The sequence below is a fragment of the Neoarius graeffei genome, chromosome 5 (genome assembly GCF_027579695.1).
Source record: "Neoarius graeffei isolate fNeoGra1 chromosome 5, fNeoGra1.pri, whole genome shotgun sequence".
Classification (NCBI taxonomy): Eukaryota; Metazoa; Chordata; class Actinopteri; order Siluriformes; family Ariidae; genus Neoarius; species Neoarius graeffei.
In genome coordinates this window covers 99,852,690-99,867,537 of record NC_083573.1, presented here as the reverse complement: position 1 = coordinate 99,867,537, position 14,848 = coordinate 99,852,690, and the positions used below count along the sequence as shown (strand labels likewise).

The window sequence follows — 14,848 nt, the reverse complement described above, 5'->3', positions numbered from 1 at the left end:
AGGCTGTTCCATAAAGTTGGTATGGCATAAGTAAAGGAACTAGCACCCTCTGTTTTACACATGATTTCACAAGCAGCTTCTAACATTAAGCTATTATTAGATCGGAAACGGTATGAGCTCTATTGCTTCATACTTAGATCATTAAGGTATGGTGAAGCCAGTTCATAAATACCTTTAAAAGTAAGAATAAGGCTCTTAAAAGAAATTCTATGCATAACAGGCAGCCAGTGAAGTTCATAAAGTGCCGTAGTTATGTGAAAAAACTCAGGTATGTCCATGATCAATCTTGCAGCAGCATTCTGTACATGCTGTAACTTAGTGATCTGTACATTAGGAAGTCCACACATTAAACTATTACAGTAATCAAGACGAGATGTAATAAAAGCATGGACAAGTGTACACAGACTTTCCCAAGACAAATACTTCTTAATTCTCTTAATATTATGCAAATAAACAAAAATACACTGCCACATGCCTTTGTAATATGCATTGACGTGGACATTTTATCATCAAAACAGACACCTAAATTCCAGGCACTGGTAACAGGACTAATATGATTATCACCGACACACAAACTACAATTCAGATCTATCTTACTAAGATGGTACGTAGACCCAGTCAGTAACACTTCAGTTTTGTCATCATTTAATAAGAGCCTGTCACTAGTCATCCACCTACGAATATCTGCAATACATACTCCCGTTGTCCTCATTGCAGTAAACGACCTACTGTTGGCGTCTGATCAGGGCTGTGTCTCGCTACTTGTGTTGCTTGACCTTAGTGCAGCATTTGATATCATTGATCATTCCATTCTTCTGGATAGACTAGAAAATGTTGTGGGAGTTAAGGGAATGGCCCTCTCCTGGCTCAGGTCTTATCTAACTGATCGTTATCAGTATGTTGATATAAATGGTGATATTTCTAGATGTACCGAGGTAAAGTTTGGTGTTCCACAAGGTGATCTGTAGATTAGTTTCCACTGTTATGCTGATGACACACAGTTGTATGTCTCTGCAAAACCTGATGAGAGACACCGGCTTAATAGAATTGAGGAATATGTTAAGGACATTAGACACTGGATGCTTATTAATTTCCTTCTGCTTAACTCTGACAAGACTGAAGTACTTGTGCTAGGACCACATACAGCTAGAAGTAAGTTTTCTGATTACACAGTGACTCTGGATGGCCTTTCTGTTTCTTCACGTGCAGCAGTAAAAGACCTCGGAGTGATTATTGACCCCAGTCTTTCATTCGAAACTCACATTGATAACATCACCCGGATAGCTTTCTTTCATCTCAGAAATATTGCAAAGATAAGAAATTTAATGTCATTGCATGATGCAGAAAAACTAGTCCATGCTTTCGTTACCTCCAGGTTGGATTATTGTAATGCCTTACTGTCTGGATGTTCCAATAAGTGCATAAACAAGCTCCAGTTAGTTCAAAATGCAGCAGCAAGAGTCCTTACTAGAACTAGAAAATATGACCACATCACGCCTGTCTTATCCACACTGCATTGGCTCCCAATCAAATTTCGTATTGATTATAAAATACTACTATTGACCTTTAAAGCACTAAATGGTCTCGCACCACAGTACCTGAGTGAACTTCTGCTCCTCTATGACCCGCCACGCCTACTTAGATCAAAAGGTGCAGGCTATCTGCTGGTACCTCGTATAGTGAAGGCTACATCAGGGGGCAGAGCCTTTTCTTACAAAGCCCCACTTTTATGGAACAGCCTTCCAAGTAATGTTCGGGAATCAGACACAGTCTCAGCATTTAAGTCTAGGCTGAAAACATATCTGTTTAGTCAAGCCTTTTGTTAATGGTGTTTATGAGGTAAAGGAGTAGATCTGGAGGGTCCTCAGACATAGAGTGTTTTGGTAAACTGGGATGTATGGATGCTGTCAGTCCCCACTCGCTTGCTCACTCGAGTTTGTTGACGGTGTAGTGGCTGGCTGCTTTATGTCCCGGGGCTCCCTCATGCCTGTGTTACCTTCTGGCTCTCTCCTTTTAGTTATGCTGTCATAGTTAGTTGCCGGAGTCCCTGCTTGTACTCGGTGCAATATGTATACTGTTCCTACTTATTCAGGTGACATTGGGCATACCTAACCACCTGTGTTTTCTTTCCCTCCCCCCCACCCCAAATCTGTCCGTCTGAGTTACATGGAGTCAACAGGAAATCTTTTGGTGGAGACGGTGGAGACCTCGACTGGCTATCGTAGCCTGCAGGGAATCGGCCGTCAGGCTTTCTGTCGCATGTCCCAGACCCGGTGAAATGTAACTGAATTGTCTTGGCCAGCCCTAAGGGTCCCATCTGCATCTCATCATTGCTGAGGAGTGTGCTCCCATCACCCAATCAAGCATCCAGCCAGAGCAGGTCATGATATATTTTACCATATTAACATGCCGTTGTGTGTTATGCCTGATGTAAAGACTCTCGTCTCTGCGAGCCTACCACACAGATTTAATACTTGTCATTTTTAGGGCATACCTAACAACGTGTTTTCTTTCTCTCTCTCTTCCCCCCCCCATCTGTCCCTCTGAGTTACATGTTGATCCTGGGATTGAGATGCTGGCCTCTTCTGCCCCTCGGACCTGCTTGATCCATCCTGGTGCCCTGTGTCTGGTCGGAGTTTTATCGCCCCACTCCTGTGAAGGACGGCCCCATGAGGACAGTTGAGGGTTATACCTGTTAAAACTGTTAATATTATAGTCAGGCTGTCTGTTGTTGCCCAAATGAGGATGGGTTCCCTTTTGAGCCTGGTTCCTCTCGAGGTTTCTTCCTCATGTCGTCTGAGGGAGTTTTTCCTTGCCACCGTCGCCACAGGCTTGCTCATTGGGGATAGATTAGGGATAAAATTAGCTCATGTTTTAAGTCATTCAAATTCTGTAAAGCTGCTTTGTGACAATGTTTATTGTTAAAAGCGCTGTACAAATAAACTTGATTTGATTTGATTTTGACTTGATTGCAGCATCTTGATTTATCTCACCATCTGGCTTAAAACTTAGGTAAATCTGAATATCATCTGCAAAGCAATGGACTACCAGGAGATGTTTCTCTATAACATCAACTAGCCTTGACATGTAGATAATAAACAGAAGAGGTGGGGAACTGAGGGGCAAACCATTTTAAGTTCATTGTTAATTATTATGCCACTCTGTGTTAGTTTGTTTACTCTATTAAAGTCATGTAAGAAAACCACAATTGTACTGTTCATGCAAGAGACAATGTTCTCATGTCCCACCACTGACCCACTCTCCAACCACTAAACAACACTCCTCTACACTCACCCCACACACAATGCTGGTGAGTCAAACTCTCATACAGCCATGCACTCAGAGCTGCCATGCTCCCAAGCATGCTGCTCTCTCACACACACGCACTCACAAAAAGCTAAATTAATCTGGGATGCTACACGAAAAAAAGTTGCATTAAATGGCAAAAAATTTTGGGAAGATGCCAACTGCTCTTATACACTCTACACGCCACACTCACACCTCCACCGCACATACAGGTACACACAGAGAGAGAGAGAGAGGCCACATTCACCTAACTTTTATATTTCAGTATGTTGTTGTATCTCTTTTGTTTTTTTTATTAGTTACTGCTGATAATGTCTTATAGTGTATAGTTTATAAATTCAACTTTTTTGTTGGGATGTATGTAGGCTACATGAAAAACAAGCTTTATATATGGTTCACTCCTATCTGCCATTCTGGGTCTCCATGTTACATCATTGAACATATCCCTCATGGATATGGCGGTTGCTCTGTATTCCAAATGCATGACTCTTAGTTTATTACTGCAACATTCAACAAGTGCAATTATTCTGCATATGCATTAATAGTCATGTTGTGGTTTACTGAAGATACAGGACCAAACTAATTTTGTTATTTGTGGGGCCCCAGTATGACAGACCACACCCAGCCCAAAGTGTGGGTATACTGTGGGTATGCTGCAGGCCCACACTTTGGGCTGGTAGGCCCACACATGGGTCACAGTGGGCTCAATGTTTTGCCAGCAGTGGCCCCACATGGGCCCTAAAGGGACATGTTTAATGTGTGTGTGTGTGTGTGTGTGTGTGTGTGTGTGTGTGTGTACCTCAGTATCTCCAGTGTACAACGTGGATTCTTCAGTCCAGCAGAGAGCAGCTTTGCTCCTGAATCCTGGAGGTTATTTCCACTCAGGATCAGTTCTCTCAGACTGGAGGAGTTTGAGCTGAGAACTGAGGACAGAACTCTACAGCTTTCATCTGTCAGATTACACTTCCACAGACTGAAAGAGAAATGATGAAATCTGTGAATATCTGATGGATAAATGCAGTGTGTTCCATCAGTTGTGAAATAAAGTGTCTCCCTGAGCCCAAGGTTCTGATGTCAGAATAAAAATATAAAATAAAGAGACTGTATTTGTACTTGGACAGATCCATGTGTCTCAGCTCATGATGTACTTTCTAACAAGAAAGGGAAAGGGATGGATAGAGGTGGAGACACAAGATCGAAACAGCTATAATGACAATTCACAAGTTAAATTTTTGTTTATTCATCTCATCTCATTATCTCTAGCCGCTTTATCCTTCTACAGGGTCGCAGGCAAGCTGGAGCCTATCCCAGCTGACTACGGGCGAAAGGCGGGGTACACCCTGGACAAGTCGCCAGGTCATCACAGGGCCGACATATAGACACACACAACCATTCACACTCACATTCACGGTCAATTTAGAGTCACCAGTTAACCTAACCTGCATGTCTTTGGACTGTGGGGGAAACCGGAGCACCCGGAGGAAACCCACGCGGACACAGGGAGAACATGCAAACTCCACACAGAAAGGCCCTTGCCGGCCCCGGGGCTCGAACCCAGGACCTTCTTGCTGTGAGGCGACAGCGCTAACCACTACACCACCGTGCCGCCCTTTGTTTATTCATGATATGGAATTAATCTAGAAAGTAAATCTGATTCTCATGAACACATTTCAGCTTCTTATAGAATAATACATTGCACTTTAAACAACATAAATCAGTTTAGTTCACAATGTAGAAGAAGGAGCATGATACATGTGTGTGTGTACCTCAGTATCTCCAGTGCACAGTGTAGATTCTCCAGTCCAGCAGAGAGCAGCTTCACTCCTGAATCTTGCAGGTTATTGTCACTCAGGTTCAGTTCTCTCAGACTGGAGGAGTTTGTGTTGAGAACTGAGGACAGAAATCTACAGCTTTCCTCTGTCAGATTACACTCACACAGCCTGGAAGAGAAATGATGAAATATTAGAATACTGATTCCAAACACAAACACAGCGATAATACAGGGTGTTAAAAAAATGATTTCACAATCTAATAACTTTGCCAATTCTCGTTCAATTGACCTCAAATTTTAACAGCATGTGTGGAAACAGGTCAAACTTTTATGTTTAATGTTTTTTGTTTTTATCTTTTTAGGTATAGAAATAGGGCGGCACGGTGGTGTAATGGTTAGCGCTGTAGCCTCAAAGTAAGAAGGTCCTGGGTTCGAGCCCCATGGCCGGCAAGGGCCTTTCTGTGTGGAGTTTGCATGTTCTCCCTGTGTCCGCGTGGGTTTCCTCTGGGTGCTCCGGTTTCCCCCACAGTCCAAAGACATGCAGGTTAGGTTAACTGGTGACTCTAAATTGACCGTAGATGGGAGTGTGAATGGTTGTCTGTGTCTATGTGTCAGCCCTGTGATAACCTGGCGACTTGTCCAGGGTGTGCCCTGCCTTTCGCCCGTAGTCAGCTGGGATAGGCTCCAGCTTGCCTGTGACCCTGTAGAACAGGATAAAGCGGCTAGAGATAATGAGATGAGGTATAGAAATGCCATTCACTGGAAAAGAAAAGGCATTTTGTGTGTTAGAGTATGCTCGAACACAGTCAAACAAGACTGTGCAGCGGGCATTTATGAGAGACTTCTCTAAAAATGCACCAACTACAATGCAAATTTGGATATGGCACAAAAAGTTCAAAGAGGAAGGCTGTCTGTGCAGGACAAAAGGATCTGGACGACCATCAACATTGGAAGAGATGGTCGAGTGGGTTCACAAAAAACTCCTGCGAAGCCCCAAGAAGTCCATAAGAAGAGCAAACCTGGAGACCCAGATTCCTCCAATGACAGTTTGTCATGTCCTGAGGAAATGTTTGAGAATTAATCCCTACAAGTTGCACCTCGTTCAGTGCCATGTCTCAGGCGGCACGCATATTGACAATTTGTGAAATTCACATACCTTTGAATTTCTCATTCAAATTTTGAGGCATAAATCTTATATTGCTCAACATTAAGCCTGTTCAGTTTCATTTGCCTAGACTCTATAGTTTCTGGGATATTTACATCTCAAATAACATCACACACACACAAAAGTTTTTAAAACACCCTGTACAACTAAACTTTACCATGTAATAAACATGTGAGTGTGGTTCCCTCACATACAGAAATCAGAGGACAGGACACCACATCAGCATATTTACAGGTGCAGTGATGTTTTTTCTGCACTCCACAATGTCTCAGCTATAATTTATTCTTACACCATTAGCTCATGTACAAAACACACATGTGCAAGCAGCCTACAAACACTACACTCTGATCTGTGTTCAAGTTTCTACAAATGAAACACACACAGTAGAGAGTGGGATGGGGGAAGGAGCAGAAGGACCAGAAGATAAAGTTCAGAGATCCACTGGTACCCTGAGGGGATCGATTTATAATGTAGCACCACTGCTGAACAACAACCTCTGGGCATTTTGTCATCTTATAGAACCCGAAATCAACAAGAACTGTGCTTTTGACCATGCTTTTAAACATGGGCACTACTTACTGTCCTCAGGTGACCTTTACTTTATTTCTCCAGTTCATATAGTAATTTCTGCTGAGCCCATTAGGAAATTCTCCAACTTACACATATACTTCTCTTTTTGTGTGTAAGGGAACCCCAAAATTAATTTGGTTATGGTAAATTTCACATTTAACTGAAACAATAAGTGACCCAATCAAGAAAGCAAGGCAGGAAACTGATGGCAGTTCATGAAATAATGAAAAACAGTTTCTCTGCTTTGACAGTATGGACAACAGTCCTCTGGATTTAAAACCGACACAAAAGCATTTACTGCAACAGAACTATGTAACACTTTCCACTGGAGGGCAATGGAGTTTTTTAATTATTATTATTTTTTCTTATGAAGAAGAAACCTTTATTTGTCACATGCACACTTCAAGCACAGTGAAATTCATGCATTTAACCCATCTGAAGCAGTGAACAGACACACACCCAGAGCAGTGGGCAGCCACACCAGAGTGCCCGGGGAGCAGTCAGGTGTTAGGTACCTTGCTCAAGGGCACCTCAGCCCAAGGCCGCCCCACGTCAACCTAACTGCATGTCTTTGGGTTGTGGGGTAAACTGGAGCACCCAGAGGAAACCCACGCAAACACGGGGAGAACATGCAAACCCCACACAGAAAGGCCCTTGCTGGCCACTGGGTTCAAACCTGGAACCTTCTTACTGTGAGGCGACCGTGCTAACTACTACACCACCATGCCGCCCACATGGGGTTTGTATAAAATTCTCCAGACTGGCTTTACATGTTCCCCAATTTCCAGCTTTTCCCTCCACATATTGTCTGGAAAGTTACTCAAAAATACCTTGTTAAAAGTCTTAACCAAACATTTATACATTTCCTTTCTGTTCACAGACCCCCAAGCCAAACTGTAGGTGATAAAGAAGGCAACTGGACTTGCTTGAAATTCTTGAATACATTTCACCTCTTATCTGAAAGGCTTCTTCAGTTCTGTCTGACTAGTAGTTTCAGGTATTTATCCTCTAGTGGCCCAAAAGTAAAACTAGGGAGAGTCATTGAGGTCACATGGGTCATTGACACTCAGTTATCCTGTAGGCGTTAAGGTCACTGGAGGCCGGATGTGAACAGTCAGTGCGTTTACATGCACATAGAGAGAATTGAATTTCTGCCATTGCTCGACTGAAATCGAAGTTCAAAATGCCATGTATACACCTTAATTCGGCTGAAATTGAACCGAACTTGATTTCTCGGAATCGAGCTACACGACCTAGATTATGCGATTTCTGCCGAGCTACTTAGTGCATGTATACCCTATCGAGCTAGTAGTCGAGCTACTTACTGCCCCTTCCGGAAGTGACGAGTGGTGAGACCACAAGCGGGAAACACAACAGCCTCGGTCGGCATGACAACAGTAGTAGCGAGCAGCAGAAGAGGTCAGGAGGAGCAAACGAAGAAGAGAAAATGGCGATGTAGAGCTCTCTGAAGTGTGGGTGGAGCACAGAGGACGGCAGGACAAAGCTTCTGGTACTAATAGGCTTTTTATTGTCAGACTTTTCAGTTTAACAGCCTACTTTTATTCTTGAGAGAAACACACACACACACGCGCGCGCGCTGTGTTCTAGTCCCGGGATGAGCTCTCCCCTCTGCTCTCCCTCTGCCTCCTTAAATAGGGCGCGGTTACTGGGAAGACACACAAACACAGGTTAATTACCGTCAGGTGTAGTGATTCTGCCACTCACCTTCCCTGGCTCCGCCCTCCTGTCACAGACCGGCGCTTGACCACGCCCCCACTGCCACAGGCAAGCAGAAACGTGCACTTCTGGAGCAATGAGGAGACAGAGTTCATGCTCATTCAGCTTAAGGAGTTGAATATATTAAAATTCATGGACGGGAGAAAAACGCGCAATGGAGAACACGGAACTGATAACTTTGTTTACACTCTTGAATAGCTCTTCTTCATGACGACAACCAGAAGTGTACCAATACGATGGGGCGTGTAGCGCCACCTGTGGCTCGGGTGCACAATGCACCTCACACAATAGCCCAATTTCATTGTGTGCATGTACGATTGGATTTCTCTGGCACCCTGCTGGGACCTTCAGCTCGATTACCGACAGCAGCTCGATTTGGATGTGCATGTAAACGTAGTCACTGTTAGCAGCCTAGAGCATCGTTAGGGTGATCTATGGGTCGTTGGCTCTCTCTGCCGTCATGTGAGTCATTGAAGTCAGCTGAGTCTTGATGTGGACGTGTATTCAGTTTTCTGGGAAGTGAGCAAAGGACTGCATTATAGGTGGCTGATAAGTGGTGTCTCAGACCACCTCCTCTGTTCAGTGATGGTTGTTCCAGGTTGATGAAGATGACTTCTTTTACTCCTCTTTCAGACCACCGGTCTTCTCTGGCTAGATTACATCAATTGCAGTCCTGAAATGAGTGTCCTTTGTTATTGAGATGAAGATAGACTGCAGAGTCCTGGCCTGAGGAACTGCTCTCCTGTGTTGAGCCATGCACTTGTGAAGCGGTTGTTTCGTTTCCCCAATGTCCCACTCCACCTCTTTCAGCTGGGCCTGAAGTCTGCTCAGTAGAGACTGAACCAGACTGATCTGAGTACCAGACACTGGACAACTGCCTCCATGTTTTTTAGTCCTGGTCCTGCTTGATTAAAAAAGGTATTTCAGTTGAGTGCACCCTTTGGTAATTAAAACTGATGAAAAACCAGGAAATAAGGCACAGTCAAGATGATTTACAAGAATAAGTGCATTCTCAAGGAGCCAGTACAAAGATTCACCAGGCCCCCTGCAGTGATGTTTGAAAAAGATCCCATACCTTAAAAATGCCTTGATAAAATGTTGGTAAACTTAAGAGTTTCAGGCCTTGACAGTCAACTAGGAAAGAAGCAAGCTCTAGTCCAATACCTCCAGTACCTTGACGAATAGTCCTGGACACAGTTCTCCACACTAAATCAGCCACACCATACAGGAGTCACTATATAAACTACAGTCTGTAAGTAGCAGCTTTACTGACCAGGTGAATCAGTCCCTGACCACCCTTATCTTTGGGGAGGAACAGTACACTTTGAGGGGTCCAGTGTAGTTTGATCAAGAAGAAATCAACCATAATTGACTGGAATCTTACCAAAAGGCCAGGAGGGGGTTCCATGCATGCTAATCTGTTACAGAATTGAAGCGACCAGGTTGTTAATAATGAGGACTCTGCCTCTGTAGGACATTTTGGAAGAATCCACTTCCATTCAGTCTTCCAGTCACTTTCTCGACTACACTTTCCCAGTTTTGTTTTCTGTAGTCCTTTGATCTTCAGAACACCCCTAATTATTTAATCTCCTCTGTTTTCCATGACAATCCTCCTGGTAGCTTGGGTTGTGCATGTTCCCACTTTTCAACCAGTAGTGCATCACTTTTATTCCAGTCCACCTGGGCTGAAGAGATGCATTCAAAGTCTCTAACAATTTTTCTGAGCATTCTTACATCATTCTGCTTGGAGATAAACAAAATGACATCATCAGCAAAGGGAGACACGTGAGGACAGTTTTCATAATTTGGTATGTGCAAGCCAGGCAATTCACAACGAATCTTATGAAGCAGGGGTTCTATTGCTAAAGCTTAGAGCATGCCCAAGAGAGAGAGCAGCCCTGCATAACACCCCATTTTACCTTAAAAGGGGTATTCAATTCTCCATTGATTTTCAAAACACTTTCAGTATTTCAGCACTTTAGTATGCTCTGGCCCCATCCCAGTGCGGTGTATGGCAATCCATCCATGCCCATAACCATAGTAACCATTTATGAACACACCAATCTCTGTACTCGACACCATGTTCTATCTCTGCCCATTCTTCTGACGCCCTGTAATGGTATTGGATACAGAGATGATACCGGATACCAAATACAGTGACATCATGACTGTGCTTTAAACCCGCAGTGGAATCGAAATTCTTTCTCTCTGGTGGTGGGTTTCCACGCGTGAAAGAGAGACATCGTGCATCGGTGCTACAGAAGGACAGAGAACAAAGAATGAGCTATTGATACCGGACCTTTAGCCAAAGTTCAATGTATTTGACCTTTACATAGTTGTAATAATAACTGAACTGGTTAGTTACTGCAGCCCACACAGTATTTCAAAGAGAAAAGGTGACCGGATTCCTTTTCCCTTTTTCAGTGTTGACAAACTATAAACAAGATTCCTTCCAGATCATTGGACGACCAGCGGAACACCGAAGATCTTCAACTGACGAGCTGTAAAAGTGAAAGGAACAGAACTGTTTCTCTCTGGACCTGTGCTCTGCGCTATCTTTGGATAACAGAAGGCGCACTTTCAATCGCTGCCAAGAGTGATCTCAAGTAAGGCTGGCATCTGGGCAATTGTTAGTCTTAGGCCGAATCCCATTTCACCCCTTGGACCAACCCCTTAGCCCTTCCCCTCCATTTTGCGCGTTCACGTGAAGGGGTAGGGGTATCCCAATCCCAGTTAACGCGGAGGGGTAGGGGAAGGGGGAGGGCTTCTGTACCCCTCCAAACGGAGATTTTCCTGGAGCAGACTCCGAACGAAGGGGTTTGAGTGATTTCCCACAATGCCATGCGGATTTCAGCGAGATTTCATGCGGATTTCAGAAAGATGGCGGTTCCCGCGGCGAAAGATTGTCATAAATGTATTTTCTCCATTATTTACGTGTTTTAAGTTGTTATCCAGAGGAAACACGCCGCTTGATTCGCTTTCGAGCTGAGAATGAGCAGCGATTTCTGAAATCCGAGCTGCTGCTAAAAAGCTTTGGGAGTGAGTATTGTTTTCGGTTGCTTTACTGCGTACGTTTTGTTCTGTTATTCTCGCTTTTATTGTTTACATGAGTGTTCTGACACCTCATTCTGTCAGATGTGGTGCACGAAGCGCCAAAGATCTCCCATTCAGTGGTGTTAGTTAACAAATCACACCCTGCCAGCAGAGATTTCTGGCTCTGACTGTAGCGGCTGGTCGCAGCCAATGACGCATTTGGTTGCGTTTTGCTAACGTAAACGCTGACGGAGGTACGCGATGACGTATGCGATCGTTGAAGGGCTATCCCAATACGTAAGGGTTGAATTTCAAGCCCCATCCCTTGTAGCTCAGTTTCAAGGGGAAGGGCCAAGGGGAAGGCGGAGGGGAAGGGGGAGGGGTAGGGGTAGAAATTAGAATTGGGATTGGGCCTTAGTGTGGCTAGTTAATGCGAAGAGTGTTGTTCATTTGAATTCATTTATGGTTTAAATGTACGCATTTAGATTCACATGAAAGTCGGTCTTAGACCGCGTGTTGTTTGATTTACTTTGTTTACTATCTGTATTTAGTTAGATCATGCATGTGTTCTCTCTCTCTCTCTCTCTCTCTCTCTCTCTCACTCTTTTACTAACTCCCTCCATTGTACTACACTTCTCAACATTGGGATTTCAGGAGTAGAAGTTGGGTTTAAGGCCTAGCTGGATTAGTTTAAGCTACAGATTACTTTGTGCCCTCTCCTGTGTTGACCATTCCCCTCTGGGCACGGTCTGGCACAAAGCTCACGTATTCCATTTGCATTCCATACACACTCACTCACACACACACACTCATACATTGTATCACCATTTATATTGAATTATTCCTTGGCTGCTATTGTTGCTATATCTGATCAGTATTAGTTTGCTAATTCATGTCAGCTATTTCAATAAATGGTATATTTGGAATAATATGTGTCCTGTTTATTGCTTCAACATTCACTGAGTGGCAACCTCTGCAGCAGGAGAGATATTGCACTTTATATTGCACTTTATATTGTATGTTATATTGCACAGAGCTACAGGTGGCACTTAGCAGTCAAGGACAGATGCTTGGACAACATCACCAGCATTTCGACTCTGTGACCCAGTCCATCCAGAATCTTACTCAGCAGCAGGGTGAGCAGCAAAAACAGTTAGTACAGATCACCGAAAGCATGAAAGAAATCACAACTCAACTCCAACGACTCAGCCTCCCCAGCACGCCCAGGGTCACTAACCAGGCTGCTCCCCCCACGGCAGGTGCCTGTTCATTTGTTGTCAGCAAGCCGGATAAATTTGATGGCTCACTGAGTCAGTGTAAGGGGGTTTTGTTACAATGTTCTATATTTTTTGCGAATTCCCCCCAGAGCTCAGACAAGGCTCGCATCTCTTTTGTTATTTCTTGCCTTACGGGCAAGGCTTTAGACTGGGCTACCACGGTTTGGCCCATTGTCCAGTTCAACACTTACAATAATTTCATTAAAGAATTTAATGCTGTTTTCAATCACACCAATGAGGGTCGCTCTCAAGGGGAATCGCTTACCCGTTTATGTCAGGGTAATCACTCAGTGTCAGACTACACCTTGGAATTCCGCACTCTGGCGGCTGGGAGTGGTTGGAATGAGCCAGCATTATTAGTAACATTTCGCAATGGTCTGAACCCTGACATACTTGCAGAGATGGCATGCAAGGACGATGGCCTTTCCCTTGAGAGGCTAATTTCTCTTGCCATTCACCTGGACCAACTGAAGCACAGGAGAGGTCAGTGTAAATCCCCTACGGCCCAAGCTGCTACACTGGCTCCTCATTGCCCATGTCCACCACTGACCCGGACTTTTCAGGAGCCAGAAATCCCCGAGTCCATGCAGTGTGACTCCTTCCTTTTGTCTGCAGAGGAGAGGCAATGACGTCTCCATCAAGGACTGTTTCTTTATTGCGGAGCGGCGGGTCACCTCCTGAGTGACTGTCAACTCCATTGATGCAGCACTTTGGCATCAACCCCGGGAAAGCGTGTGGAGCCTGCTCCATGCGCTAATGTGGTGAGTGCACCCACTAAGGGGTTAGTCTCCAAGTCCTTCCTCCTGCCTGTGACCGTTTACTGCCCTCAGTCTGTCTGTGCGTTTCTAGCATTAATTGATTCTGGAGCTGAGGGGGATTTCATCCACGCCGAGCTGGTGGAGCAACTCCAGATTCCCGTGGAGCCGCTGGAGTTGCCACTGAGACTTATGGCTGTTGATGGGGACCCAGTTGGAGGACTTGTTACCTGGGTCACGAAACCCATCAAGATAACTGCCAGTGCTTTGCACTCTGAACAGATTCTTTTTTTGTGTGTTAAACGCTTGTGAGTATGCTATTATTTTAGGTTTGTCTTGGCTCAAAAAACATAACCCTGTCATATCCTGGTCTGATAAGGAAATTCTCTCATGGTCCAGTTACTGTTATGATCATTGTCTCATGCTTCCCACAGCCCTGGTATCGTCTACCACTATAGAAAGCCTCAATGACAATGCCATAGTTTCCGTACCTCCCGAATATAGTGATTTGCTAGAAGTATTTTGTTAAAAAAATGCTACCAAGCTTCCCCCTCATAGAGAATACGACTGTTCTATCGAGTTACTAGATGGTGCAGTCCCACCTAAATCTAGGGTATACCCACTTAGGCAGAGGAGAAAGCTATGGAGGAGTATATTCAGGAGGGCTTACAACAGGGTTTCATCCATCCTTCTACTTTCCCCACCGTTGCAGGGTTCTTTTTTGTCAACAAGAAAGATGGGGGACTTAGGTCTTGCATTGACTATCGTGGGTTAAACCAAGTCACGAGACCATATTCCTACCCATTGCCCTTAGTTTCCGCAGCACTAGAACAACTTCGTGGAGCCCAAATCTTTACAAAACTTGATTTAAGAAGAACTTACAACCTAGTCTGAATAAGGGAGGGCGACAAATAGAAAACAGCATTTCTCACCACCAGGGGCCACTGAGTGTTTGGTAATGCCCTTTGGGTTATGCAGTGCCCCGTCCATCTTTCAGGCATGCGTAAATGACGTACTCCGGGACATCCTTGGCAAATATGTTATTGCATACATCGACGATATTTTGATCTACTCCCCGACTCTTGAAATCCATGTAGGTGCAATAGGCTTATCAGTCTCATGTAAAAAGGGATCAGTCTCATAAATTCATTAATCATTAATTCACATGTCTAATAGTTTATAGCTGAGCTATTAAAACCACTGGAATATCTTGGTGGTGATGTTGCTATAGTTT

General features: G+C 44.2%; 1 protein-coding gene across 1 annotated transcript in view; it reads right to left on the bottom strand.

The window, feature by feature from the left end:
• LOC132887192 (NACHT, LRR and PYD domains-containing protein 3-like) overlaps window positions 1-14,848 on the bottom strand; it is a 164,097-nt gene that overhangs the window by 11,936 nt on the left and 137,313 nt on the right. The window contains exons 14-15 of the mRNA XM_060922663.1: window positions 5,073-5,246; window positions 4,106-4,279 (exon numbers count right to left, since the gene is read on the bottom strand). Coding sequence (XP_060778646.1) covers window positions 4,106-4,279; window positions 5,073-5,246 — 348 coding nt within the window. The remainder of the gene's footprint in view (window positions 1-4,105; window positions 4,280-5,072; window positions 5,247-14,848) is intronic.